The sequence below is a fragment of the Mustela nigripes genome, chromosome 9 (genome assembly GCF_022355385.1).
Source record: "Mustela nigripes isolate SB6536 chromosome 9, MUSNIG.SB6536, whole genome shotgun sequence".
Taxonomy (NCBI): Eukaryota; Metazoa; Chordata; class Mammalia; order Carnivora; family Mustelidae; genus Mustela; species Mustela nigripes.
Window position 1 is genome coordinate 6,855,388 of NC_081565.1, and position 13,016 is coordinate 6,868,403.

A 13,016-nucleotide genomic window follows, 5' to 3' on the forward strand; every position below is an offset into this window, starting at 1 on the left:
CCCCCAGGGAGGCCGTACTCACTTAAACATCATGCTGAATTCTTTGAGGGCCTCCTCGGTCACTCCAGTTGTGTTCCTAGAAGAACAGGACGGAGTGAGCAGGTGGCAAAGTCTGCGGGATCCCAGCAGAGCGAGTGCCGGACGCTGGGGGGACCTGGGGGCGCGCACCTGGCCTGGATCTGCTGCTCCAGGTTGTGCTGCATGCGCATGCCCAGCTGGTCGAGCTGGTCCCACTGCTGCGCCAGGCCCACGGTGCTGTGCTCCGTGTACTTGTTGTCCAGGATCAGGGCCTCCTCCATGGCTGCCCCGAGGTCCTCAATCTTCTTGAGCTGACTCCTCATGGCTCGAATCTCCTGGTGCTTGCGCTACGGGCAGGGGAGGGAGGGTGTAGGGGCAGGGGCTCTCGCCTCCGTCACCAGGCTCAAGAGCCTGTTCAAGAGCCCTCCCGGCCCAAGGTCTATGGGGCGGTGTGGGGCGGCACGAGGGGAAATTCGGCAGCCTTGGTCCACGGAGGGACCAGCAGGGGCAGACCGCGGAGGAAACTGTACACTGAGAACCAAGGTGTCCTCATTCTTTTTGGGTAAGACACCACGTGGCAACTGTCAGAAGCAAAAGGCGCTCTCTAAAATGATGGGGTTCTGCGCTGCTTCATGTAAAGGGAGAAAGCGCACCCACCCAGCCTCCTTCCTGCCGGACTTTAAACAAGGGGACCTTACCTTGGTAGCTTCGAGCTGGGATTCCAGAGTCCCGGATTCTTCCACCATGCAGGACCTGAACACAGAAGCACAGTGAGGCGGGAGGGCCGGCTTGTGAGCTCAAACCTAACTATCCCCAGGTTACAGTGCCTGCTGTCTTGGAACCTTTTTTTTTAAATCTCTTTTTTCAGGGAAATGAAACCTATCTGTTATTGGCCACCTCTTCCTAAGTGGCCCTGGGAGCCGGGGAGGGGAGGCAGTCTTTCTCCTGCTTCAGAGACAGGACGCTGCCACCCCAGGTGGGGCACCACCTGCCCCGGGCCAATTGGGGGGCCAGGGGCGAGCCCCACCCAGCCTGCTCCCAGGCTAGGACCCTTTCTCACGTGGCTCCTCCGGCCCAGCCAGGCTAGGACCTGGTCCCTCACTCAAACTAGGCCCTCAGTCCTCAAGGGGTACCTGAGGAACCGAGCTGAAGTTGCTCTATGGGACATCAGAGGGCCCACGGGCCTGACAGCATGTCCCCTCCGCAGCCACTGGGGAGAAGGCTGCTCTGTACACCCCTGGCCTCTGCCCCCTGGGGAGACCTTAGCAGGGAGCGGCTGACAAATAGAGCGCTGCCCCCCAGAAATCCCTGGAAGTCTCCTGCAGGTTCCTGAGGAGGGGAGCCACATTCTAGGGTGTGACAGCCATGGAAGAGATGCAGTCAGATGCCCCCTCAGACACGAAGCTGGGATGCTAAGAGATTGTGACCAGATTGGGGTTTTGAAAACGATTCTAATTCTGACCAAAGGAGGGAGGTGGCTGATTAAGCCCCAGATTCAGGGTCCACGAGACTGTCCGGGCCAGAGGCTCCCAGGGCCAAGTTTCGAAGAACAGGGTGCCCCAGGGAGCTTCCATCTTCCCGACGCTATACAGTGTGAGGTCACAGAAGGCCACCAGTGAACGAAGACAACAAACGAGTTGGGGTTACGTGCAGGGACGAGTCACACTGTGCGCGGGTCCGTGGTGGGATTTTAGCCCGGCCTCCCCTGCACCCACGTGTGCCCCAACCTACCCTTTCAACACCCAGCGAGCCCGGGTTAGCTCTGAAATTTCCCCAAGTTCAAAGTGCTCGAGCAAGGCAAGGCACCAGGCTTCCTCCTACCCCAGCAGTTCAGACTCACAGTCACGCCATGTCCCCCAGGGAAAAGCAACACCCCCCGGCCCCGGGGGCAGGAGGCTGGGGGCCGGCGCAGGGGGAGGAGGACAGATCCCTCCTTCCCAAGCGGCCGAGGGCGGTGGGTTAGTCGGAAAGCGGAGCCGCCTGGGGAAGTCAAGAGTGCATTGGGAAAACCACAGTGAGGGAAGAAGAGAAATAAGAGGAGAAAAACCTTCCAGACAGATCATCCCCAACTTCATACTGATAGACACGAATGACCCGACGATACGCTATGCTAGTCAAAGAAAAGAAACCAAATGAATACACCGAAGGCACGGGCAGGCAAGAGCAGACCGAGACAGACACGCGCCACAAGGCCCAAGCTGGCAGTGCACAGGCGGGGCAACCCGGCGCCCAGGCAGGGACCTGGCGGGGCCGGGCCACCGGCCGCAGGGAGGACAGGCGGCCTTGGGGCAGCTCACACTGGGCCCAAGCAGGACGGGACAGGGCTAGGCAGGAGCCACATGGGAAGGGGAGCATGGCACCCACGGAGACAAGACCAGCTTGGCAGACACAGCCACAGGGCTGGGGAGGAGAGTGGAGGCCAGGGGGCTGATGAACTCAAGCTAGAAGCTGTGACCCCTAAATCCCACCCCCCCTTCAGCACAGGTGGTCGCGTCAACGTGCGCCTCTTTCTCCTGGTGCCATGCTGAGCTGCCCCAACTACCATCTGCAGAACCCCAGCCGCGCTGGCCTCAGCTACTGAGGTCCGCCCCCCCGACCCCTGGCCCCCGCGCTACCCTGGCTTTACGTGGGCCTGGCAGAGGCCAAAGTCTAGAGGAGAGGCCACTCCCAGGACTGGACTGGGCAGGGCCGCCCTGCTCCTCCCGGGGGCTCCCCCCGAGCCTCATCTCTCCATCGCATGAAAGCCCGGGCACTTCTGCCTATTAGGGGCAACGATGCTCTTTCCCTTCCTCTGGGAACACTGGGGGGTGGGGGCCTGGGGGAGGGTCCGTACACAGCTGGGCACTCACTGCACCCGCTGGATCTCCTCCTCCATGCATGACCATGACCTCCTAGGAAGCTAAGTATGGTCCCACTGGACACTGGACACACGGGGAGAAGCAGAAGAGAAGGCCAGGGAAATCCCAATAGCTAAACAAGCACAGGGTTTCTCAGAGGCTTTGGACTCCAGCTCTGGCCCTCTGGCTTGGTCACATTCCCTGAGAACCCCTGGAATCTGCACAGGAAGGTGCGAGTGGCTCCCCTCCCCAGACCGCAGGCTGTCAGGACAGTGTGGGGCAAGGCACAGACTCCTTGTAGGGGGTGGGGACGGGGGTGGGGCAAGGGTGGGCGGGGGAAGTGCAGCCCTCCTGGGGCAGAAAGGCCCACCCTGGGATCCTCCGCAAGCCAGGCCATGGGGGGACAGAGGGCAGGGGGACAAGCACACGAGACACCACCACACCACGAGCCCGGAGAAACAAGAAGACAATATTAACCCATCGAGGAGATACGTTCTGTGCAGATGGGATCCAAGCAGCCGCGAGACAAAGTGGCGTCCGGACAGCAGCGGTCGGGAGGTGGGGGACAGACAGACACAGGAAAGAAAAGAAAAACAAAACCGAGAACATCAGTACCCACATTGCATTCAACTCTGTTCTGTGTATCACCGTGGTGCTGCCTAGGACTGACCACCGGCCACGCAGGGTTCCACCCAATCCAGGACACCTAGCAACCTGACCTTCAGAAAAAGGACCTTCGAGACTCTGTCCACCCCTCTGGTTCGAGCCACACCAGGGTGCGCCCCGAACTCTCCTTCCTTACTGTGAGCATGCCTTCTGGTTTCCCGCAGAGCTCCCCTCCCGCTAGAGCCGGGGGGCCCAGGAGCGGAGCGCTGGGGGCCTGTGCACCGGGGGTGGGGGGCACCTGGTCTCCTGGATCCACTGGTGGAACGCATTGGCGTGCTGGGCGAACTCCTGGCGCAGCTTGTCATTCTCCTCCTGCCGGCGCTGCTCCTTCTGCAGCTCCAGCTCCCGTTCCTAGGGCCCAGAGGAAGGAGAGGCCGTGTCACCAGAGCCTGTCCTTCCTGCTGGTCTGCTCTCGGGGTGGACGAGCGGCCTAATTTCAGTTTCTGGACACTGAACGTGACCAGAAATCACGGTTTTGTGGGGCAGGGAGAACCAGATGTGGACATCAACCCGAAGGAGCAGCCTGGGAGACACTTGGGGAGCTCAGAGTCCTCCATTCCCCGCCGCTCACAACTGGCCCCCTAAGAACTCTGGCAAAAGATAAGGGGAAGTGGCTGATTGACAGCCTGGCAGGGGGGCTGCTGGCTGGTGGCCCTGGGTGGGGGCGGTGGGCACCTTGATGATCTTCTGCAGGTTCCTCCATGTCTCCTCCAGGGCCTCCATGGTGAACCAGGTGTAGGGGTTGGAGGCCACACGGAAGCTCTTGATCTGGCGGTCCAGCTCGGCCAGCTGGCTGAAGTCAGCCTGAGCAGAGCTGAGGGATGAGCGGAAGGCGTCGTGGGCCTCGCGCAAAGCTCTGATCTCTTCCAGGGAGTTGCAACGCACGGGATCGGTCAGATCTTCTTCGGCATTTTCAAACCAGCTGTTGAAGGCAGAGGCCTTTTTGGCGAACGTCAGGAAGAGGTCTTCCACCTGGAAGCGGAGCAGCCTGCGTCAGGGCCCCCGGGGCCGCATGCACCACGCTTGGGCAGGAGGCAGGATAGGAAAGGGGGCGGTCGTTCTGGGGACAGCCAGGGCAAGCCAGGGTGCCCCACTTCCATGTCTCAAAAGGCCTCTGACTTTTTTCCCTCGCTACCCTTTCCCCTCAGTCTGTCTTGGGTGCTTCGGAGGCAAAGGGCCCTCTGCTGGGTTCCAGCAGACTCCGCCGGGGGCAGAGGTCCCCGCAGCCCGACTGGGGGAGCTCTGCAGGGGCCCACTCCTACCTTGCGGAAGTGACTCTGTGCCTCCAGCAACTTCTTCTTCCGGGTGGCCGAGTTGGCCAGAAGCTGGCTCCATCGCTTCATGAGGGCGGCGTGCCGGGCCTCGATGGCCTTTGACTGAATGTGTTTGGCAGCCAGCAGCTGGTCTTTGAGCGCGGTGATGTTGGCGATGCCCTCCTGCTGGAAGGCCTGCAGGCCAGCGTCAAACGTTTCCTGGAACAAAGAGCGGTGGGCCCGATGTGCATGGTCGCCCGGGATGCTAGAAGCCACCCTTCCACAGCGGCTCAGCTCGATGGCACCAGTCTGCTCAGCCAGCCGCCCAGGCCACCCGGTCATCCCCGAGTCCCCACCTTGTCCTGACATCCTCCTGCCCCCTGGGCAGACTGAGGTTCGGGGTCCCCTAGATGTGCCACGCTCTCCCCACCATCTCTCCCCAGAATGAACGGCTACCTCCCCGCGACCAGCTGCGGTCTGCCCTTCGAGAGCGAGCCGAGACGCCTCTCCTTGGGCAAGACCTTCCCCATCAACCCCGGCTCGCGGCAAAGTGAGTCAGACAGCTCTGGGGGTTAAGTCCCCAGCACTTCCCATCGCTCTGCACCCCGGGAGCGCCGTGCGGCTCTAGCACAGAAGCTTCGTCCGGAAGTTCCCCGAGGACCAGAATGATCTTGCTACCTGCCGGGTCCTTAGGGCCTTTCTCAATGGAATATGCCGACCGCCACTCATGCACCGGGAAGCGCTAACCGCATACGTCCCAGTCTGGTCGACAGGGACCACGACTGACCTGTTTGGTGAGCAGAGTCTGAACGGAAGACAGGTCTCGGCCATAATCATCTGTCTTCAGGCTGTTCTCCTTTTCACCTAGGAAATCAAGCATGGGAAACAGGTCAGCCTTCTTGGTACAGTGAATTACGAAGGAAAAAAGAAAACCAAGGTGCACCTATCACCCTGCTGATGGTTAAATTCCAGGATTCCTAACCCCACGCCGGCTGCCCCTTCCTCCCCACAGCCCAGGCCCCACTGGCCAGCTGTAGGGAGAGAGCCTTCCAGCTCGTCCTGGATGTGTTTCCACTGCCACTTATGTGACAACAATCCCTAGGGTCACAGGGGTCCTGAAATCCGAGCCTAGCTGCCCTGTGCTCGGGAGCCGAACTGTGCCCAGGCAGCGAGGGGACAGAGCAGCTGGGGGCCCACTGGTGCGCCATCTTGCTTAGCAGTGACACTTACTGCTTCTCCCAGGGTTTAAAGATTCTTGTTTTGTTAACCCTGGTGCTGACCCAGTGCCAGGCACCACGGGGTCCCCCACTCTTGGCCACAGGACATGACTGAAATGGCCGAGTTAGATCATTTCTTCTCTGCAGAAGACCAGCTGCTTAGATAATACATGAGCTACGGCTCTGGAATAATCTTCCCAGCCGGGCGCAGAGAAGAGACTGGGAGCCGGCCGGGCGGGACAGCGCTCACCGATCCAGGACTCCACCACGTCCGCCTTCCAGTTGAACTGAAGGAAGGCCGAGTTCTCCTCAAGCTTGGCCTTCCTCTGGGCGGCAGCTTTCTCCAAGTCTGACACCTTCCCGTTCAAGCCCTTCATCTTTGAAGAGATGTTCTCCTCGTGGTGATTGTTCTAGGCCACAAAGAGAAGGCACACTCGGGTCGGCCTCACGCCCTGCCGTGGCCGGATGATCCACGGCCTCCCGGCCACGGCAGGTCCTCCAGGGCTGCAAGGTGGGCCCCGCGCCTCCGGCCCAGCACCAGCCGCCAGGGGAGAACAGGTTAAAGCTTTTCTTTTTTTTTTTTTTTTTTTTTTTTTTTTAAAGATTTTATTTATTTTTTTTACAGAGAGAGATCACAAGTAGGCAGAGAGGCAGGCAGAGAGAGAGAGAGGAGGAAGCAGGCTCCTGCTGAGCAGAGAGCCCGACGCGGGACTCGATCCCAGGACCCTGAGATCATGACCTGAGCCGAAGGCAGCGGCTTAACCCACTGAGCCACCCAGGCGCCCAGGTTAAAGCTTTTCTAAAGGCAACACGAGTAAAAGCCTTGAGAGGATGACTGCTGGCAATTTCACCGATAAGAACGAGTCCTGAAAAAACGAGGAATGCGCCGAAACATCGCGGCGACGCACCCGTTAGTATGTCTGGTAACAAAAATTAGTAAAAGAGCAAATACTTAAGACATAAAATGTGAGATATCCAAACAGCGGCTCCTAACACAAGCAACAAACACGATGGCTCAGAGAAAGCAGACACTGAAAATTCTTACGCCCCAAACACTCGGATTTGGTTTTGGAATAACGGAGTCTGAGAACACACACAAGCCAGCATAGAATTTAGAGAGAAACTCGAGGAGGAAACAGGCTGCTGCTGACGGTAAAGCACCGGGCTCCTTTGCTGGCCGCAGACAGTCACAGGCTGGTCCCCGCGCGCGCAGAAAGCGCAGAGACCGAGACGCAGGGCTGTGTGTGGGTGACGGTCAGACACAGACCTCCTCCCTCTCCATACGCGGTCTGGACTGGACATGAGCTTCATGGTAGCTCATTTGCCCATAAGGGTAAAGGAAACAAAAGCTCAAATCCAAACACGGATTTGAACATGCTGTTACCTATGAACCAAATCTTCAGTCTCAAGGCCATGCTGACTACAGCAAATCCCGGGATGAGAAATCTTCTCTACTAGTTACATTTGCAACAGGAGATTATAGTTGTGAAAAGTTCTTGTCTTCTGGTACCAAACACCTGTCACAGCACCTAAGTGATTGGTGGTGACTAAATGGGGACCTGGAATTCCAATGTGCCACAGACCTGACTTCAGTGCTGGGGAGAAAGCCCCTGGCCCCTCCCAAATGCTCTCTCGCTCGGGGGCTCTTTGAGTGACACCCAAGTCTTGTGACTTAAACACACTCATTTCTAAGCCAGCCTGGACAGCAGCCAGGCTTTGTAGAGCAACGAACATCGAGGAACGGGCTCTGTCCTGGGTAGGGGCTGTTCTCATGACGCTTCCTGCATCTCCAACCAGTTCTGTCGAGAGCCTGTAGCTCCCGGTCTCCATGCAAACCTTTCCAGGGTGGATATTCCGGGCAGATGGGTTTTGCCGGGCCCCGGCCCCAGCACGGGAGTGTCGGGTGTGGGAAGTGAGCGTCTCCCCAGCTCACCTTCTTGATGAGGTCCTGTCCGTTGCTGCAGACGTCATTCACACGGTCCTTGTGCACCGTGAAGTCTGTCTCAAAAGCTTCGTGTTTCTTCAACAAGCCCTGCAGTGGAAGAAGAAAGGCCGGTGGCTGAAAGCCTGGCATGGGCTGGTGGGCAGGCCCAGCTGCGGGTCGGAGGGAACCAGAGCTGGACAGCGCCTGCCCTCAGGGGCAGCCCAGTCTAGCTGGGGACGGACGTCGGTGGGTAATCACGAGGGTGCTAAAACCTGGAGGCAGCAAGGGTAACTGGCAGTGAGCTCAGCTGGAGCAGGGACGTCCGGGAAGGCCCTTCGGAAGGGTTAAGCTCTTGCTGAGCAACCACTACAGTGTCCCTCTGTCCTCTCTGGAAGGCCACATAGGAAACAACCCCGTGGAGCTTAAGACAGAACCCAACAGACGGCTTCCCTGAATACAGCTCCTAAGGGACCTTCCAAGTGTCCCCGTCCTCAGTAGACATGAAAGACTGGATCCAGACCACGGCTCTAGGCGGGCTTCCTGGGGACAGGAAGAGACCTCCCCTAAGCCACCGGAAGCATCCGGACCAGCCGACCAGGGCAGCCACTCTGAGAATGTGGCTCAGGGACCACCCAGACTCTGGGGAAGGCAACCTCTGTCTCCACGGCCGATGGCCCACATGTAGGAACATGGGGCTTTATGGGGTAGGGGTCCCCCCAGCAAGAGAGGAGGCTGTTCAACTAGCCCATGGCTCTGGGCTGTTTGCGACCAGTCGGACCAATGGAACGCAGCATGGCCAATGTCATGTAACATGTGAAGCTAAAACTGGAAGCTTCTCTCTGCCATTCTGAGGGCTACCTATGGACACGGGGCAGGGCCGCTAAAGGAAGGGAGGTGTGGGGGTCAGGGGACACAGAGTCGTGCCAGCAATTGGTGACATACTGGCGGCTCTCTCGGCCTGCTGCCGCACCTTGGTGCTGGTGAGGGACCCCCCTTGGGGAACAAGCTACTGTGGCCTGTTGGGCTGTCACAGAGTGTACTGAGGGCAGAGGCTGAGGCACTGACCCCTGGCACTTAGGAATGTGGAAGACGCAGACAAAACCAACTGAAGACACTCAGAGGCCACTGGGCGGGGCCCAGTCCAGGATGACCTGCGTCCTTCTGAGCGGGAACTCTGGACGCAGCGGCCCAGAGGGAGAGCCGTGAAGGGCAGAGACTGCGGTTATGTGGCCACAACACAAAGAGTGCCAGCGAGAAGCTAGAAGACCGGAATGGGCTTCCCCTAGAAGTTGTGGGGAGCGAGGCCCTGTCTACGCCTTGGTCTCAGACCTCCAGCCTACAGGACAGCAACGCCTGCTGTACGACACCCCCGGCCAAGGGCGCGCTGGGGTGGCAGCTGCTGGACCCCCATGGACATCAGGAGCCTGTGGGCTCGGGGCCATCGGCCGTGGTGCATTTGGACAGAGGAGCAGCATCTCTAGCATGAGGTCGGAGAACTGTGACCAAGCGGGAAGGCCCAGACTGCCGGCCGGGGGCTCTCCCGGCACCAACGCAGCCACTGGACCAAGCGAGGGGCGGCGCGCCAGCTTCTCTGACCTGGACAGCGGCAAGCGTGTCTCCGTAGTCCTCGCTGGCTACAAGCGTCATCTTCTCGTGGATCCACGCTTCTTCCTCTTCCACATTGGCCACAAACTGCTGATACTCCAAGGACTCCTCCAGCCGCTGGCCCCTGATTACAGGACACACCACAGCAGCCACTGATGTCATCCGACTTCAATGCTCACAGCTAATGCATGTTCAAAAACATTCCTGGGGCTCCTGGTGGCTCAGTTAAGCGTCTGCCTTCGGCTCAGGTCAGGATCCCAGCGGCCTGGGATCGAGCCGCACATGGGACTCCCTGCTCGGCGGGAAGCCCGCTTCCCCCTCTCCCACTCCCTCTGCTTGTGTTCCCTCTCTCGCTATGTCTGTCAAATAAATTTAAAAAGGTCAAAAAAACCTCTACAAAAAAAAGTTGTTTTTTTTTTTTCAAACACGGGATAGGACTGGTTCCATCAACCGTTCTGTGTAACGTGAAGCAGACACAGGGCTGTTCACATGTGAAGCTCCCGAACCGTATGCGGGTTCAGATCCACGCAAGGGAACCCACTCGGCATGGGCCAGTCCGGGCGGCTCTGAAACAAGCCGGCTGTGGTGCCCACGCCCAGGACAAGGGTCCGGGAGGCGGCAGAGGGCCCGGCAGCCCCAAGCCTGGCCTCCCACGCGCAGCGCCGGCACCCCTTCCCTGGCCGCTCACCGAGCAGCCGCCAGCTGCTTCAGCTCCTTCCAGTGCTCCACGAACTGGGTCAGACGCTGCTGGATCTCCTCCTTGCCAATGGTGTTGTCGTCAGACAGCTTCTTCCCGGTGTCCAGGACACCCTGACAGGTGAGAAATGACAACGGCTATCACCTGCCCTTAGGTGCGTCCAGAAAAAGGCCTCAGCATCAAACCCAGGAGTCCTCTCTTCCGGGTGCGGAACGGGGGCTCCGAGACCCCGCAGACAGCAGGATGCGCCAGGGCAAAGGGTCTCCCTGCCCGTCACCCGCCCCTCACCTGAATGGCGGGCTCGTGGGCCGCCAGTTCCGCCTCCAGCCGCTTGTGCTTCTTCCTCAGGTTCTGCACGCCCGTTAGGTCTCGGCCGTAGTCTTCAGAGCTCACCAGCAGCTTCTTCTCCCTGTACAGCACGGGCAGGCGCTCTGCACCCCCAAGTTTTCAACTGGACAGTTTGGTCAGGAGCTGTGACGTCTCCGGACCCCACGTCCTTCACCTACACCTGCCGATCTTGCCACAGAAACCCTTACCAGTCTTCTGGAAAATAAAAGCCTCTATTTCCCAAACGAAGGGCACTGGCATGGGCACGGAGGAGCCCCACCAGGGTCAGGGTGCGCAGGAGAACAAGGAGGCGCCAGCGGGGTCGCCTCACGAGCCCCGCTTTTCCAAACGTGCAGACACCACACGTAGAAATATAGAAAAAACCTGAACAACATTCTCTAAGGAAGCAAGGAAGAAGAGACAGGATTTTTGTCCTTCAAATATGGTGTTTACAAAATGCTAATCCCCTCTGATTGCAATGGGAGAGGAATTAAAAACAAACAATTCTCCCCTCTTCGGGGACTGACCCCGCCCAGGATATCGGGCTGCCTTTTCCAGAAAGGAAAAGACTCGCTCATCTCCCTGAGGACCCCGGGCAGGGTCTACACAAAGTCTGGCTTCATCATCACCTACTGTTCCCACCTGAGGCCATCGATGGCCCTGTCACTGCACAGCTGGGCAACAGAAGCCGCCAAGGTGTCCCCGGGGGCCAGGTGCTGCTACACTCTGGGAGAGAGCCAGACCTCACGGCCAGGCGGCCCAGAGCTCCAGACCCCCCTGGGAGGGTGGCTCCGAGCACCTGCCAGCAGAGGCTCAACGGACATCCCAGAGGACCCGACTGCGAAGGCCCGAGGACACGTACTTGATCCAGGACTCCTCGTCATCCATGTCCCGGAAGAACTGGTGCAGGCGATGGGATTCATTCAACTTGGCTCGCCGGGAGGCTGCCATGCTCTTGATCTTCTGGAAACGACCGTTGATGGTGTCCCGCTTGTCCTTTACTTGGGAGGTGTCGAAGGCACTGCTGGTCATCAGGCTGTCTGCTTGGCTGTTCAGGTCCTTCAGGCGATCCTGGGGCGGGGGACACAACGGGAGGGGTGAGGAACCTGGCTCTCCCATGACTGTCTGCCTGAAAAGCAGAAGTCTCGAACTCTTCACTGACAGCCTGGCTTTGTGGCGTGCTGGATGTTCTCCCAACGTGGCCTAAGTGGATACCTGGGGTTCTAAGACATCAAAATTATTTTCTTAATGACACAAAGACCCCATCTGCCTTCCTCACTGAGTGGACGCTCGCATGTGGATTTTATTAAATCTCCATCTCAGAGAACGTGTCGGTGTCAGCGATCTGTGTGACACTATGGGAAGTGCACACAAGCACCTCAGCAGCACGCTCAAGTTCAAGGACGGTCCGGAGGAGAAGCCCATGCCCTGAGCCAAGCTGGCTGCTTGTTCTTGTCCTCACGGAAAGAACGATGACCAGACTACGGCCATCCAGACTTTAGCGTCTGACAGAACCTTCTTCGGAAAGACTGAAGTGAAACTGTCACTCTCAGGAAGGCAGAGTCTGCTGCTTCTGATAAAACCTGAACTTTCAGGTGAAAGTGGGAATTCTGGAGGAAGTGCACTGGCCTCCATGAGGGGGACCAGCCACTCAACCAGTGAAGGTTGTCCTGTCGAATGGCTGTGAAGTCCGTGACTGTGACATGGGAGCTCGTGGAACGAGAGGTAATTCTGCTTCAGTCAGAAGGTTTTCCAAATGATTCTGTGACATCATGCACTTAGACGTGCAATGAGAAAAACATTCCATGTCCATGATGGACCAGTGGCTTTTTAATATTAAATGGTATGAAACACTGACGGATCGGGTTTCAGAGTCCACTTTGCAACTAACCATTAAGCACCGTCCATATACTGACTCTGGTGTGAGAGGACCCACAATCATGTGAATGGAAACACTACTCCCTTCTCGAACTCCCTGTGCGAGGCTGGGTTTCCATCGGCTCTGACCGACCCCACACACTGAATTTGGAAGTAGCTACGAGAATCTGGCTGTGTTCTACTAAACCAGACTGAAGAGATTTGCGAAACAGCCAATGCCAGTCTTCTTATGTATCTTGTTTTGGTTTTGGACATGGCTATCGTTCATAAAAAATGCTGCTCTTTTTCTCAGACTTACTCTTGATTTTTCATCTTGAAATAATTATGGACTCACAAGAAGCTGCAAAACCAGGACAGCTTCAAAAACCAAAGACCAGGACCGCGCCTGTGTGCCCTTCCCCCAGGCCCTGCCCACAGCAGCAGCTTCCGCGGTGCCCCAGCAAGACCAGGCCACGGACCCCGGTGCAATCCATGGTGCAAAACCACAGATTTCACCAACTGTACGTGCATCCACCCGTGTGCGTGAGGGTGTGCACCCATAGTGCCACATGACTTCCCCAAGCGCAGAGTCCCATAACCCAAACCAAGCTCCGT

The 13,016-nt window shown here is 58.2% G+C and overlaps 1 protein-coding gene across 16 annotated transcripts in view; it reads right to left on the bottom strand.

Annotated features, from left to right (window-relative positions):
• The window catches only part of SPTAN1 (spectrin alpha, non-erythrocytic 1), a 61,413-nt gene that overhangs the window by 1,194 nt on the left and 47,203 nt on the right, over window positions 1-13,016 (bottom strand). For 9 of the 16 annotated variants that reach the window (XM_059410632.1, XM_059410635.1, XM_059410634.1 and 6 more), the window contains 15 exons: window positions 11,407-11,615; window positions 10,506-10,626; window positions 10,209-10,330; window positions 9,512-9,644; window positions 7,925-8,023; window positions 6,242-6,401; window positions 5,562-5,638; window positions 4,784-4,993; window positions 4,197-4,493; window positions 3,760-3,872; window positions 3,333-3,350; window positions 2,066-2,128; window positions 717-771; window positions 169-365; window positions 23-76 (listed from right to left, as the gene is read on the bottom strand). In XM_059410632.1, coding sequence (XP_059266615.1) covers window positions 23-76; window positions 169-365; window positions 717-771; window positions 2,066-2,128; window positions 3,333-3,350; window positions 3,760-3,872; window positions 4,197-4,493; window positions 4,784-4,993; window positions 5,562-5,638; window positions 6,242-6,401; window positions 7,925-8,023; window positions 9,512-9,644; window positions 10,209-10,330; window positions 10,506-10,626; window positions 11,407-11,615 — 1,928 coding nt within the window. The remainder of the gene's footprint in view (window positions 1-22; window positions 77-168; window positions 366-716; window positions 772-2,065; window positions 2,129-3,332; window positions 3,351-3,759; window positions 3,873-4,196; window positions 4,494-4,783; window positions 4,994-5,561; window positions 5,639-6,241; window positions 6,402-7,924; window positions 8,024-9,511; window positions 9,645-10,208; window positions 10,331-10,505; window positions 10,627-11,406; window positions 11,616-13,016) is intronic. The other 7 variants (XM_059410642.1, XM_059410641.1, XM_059410638.1 and 4 more) reach the window with 2 other exon arrangements.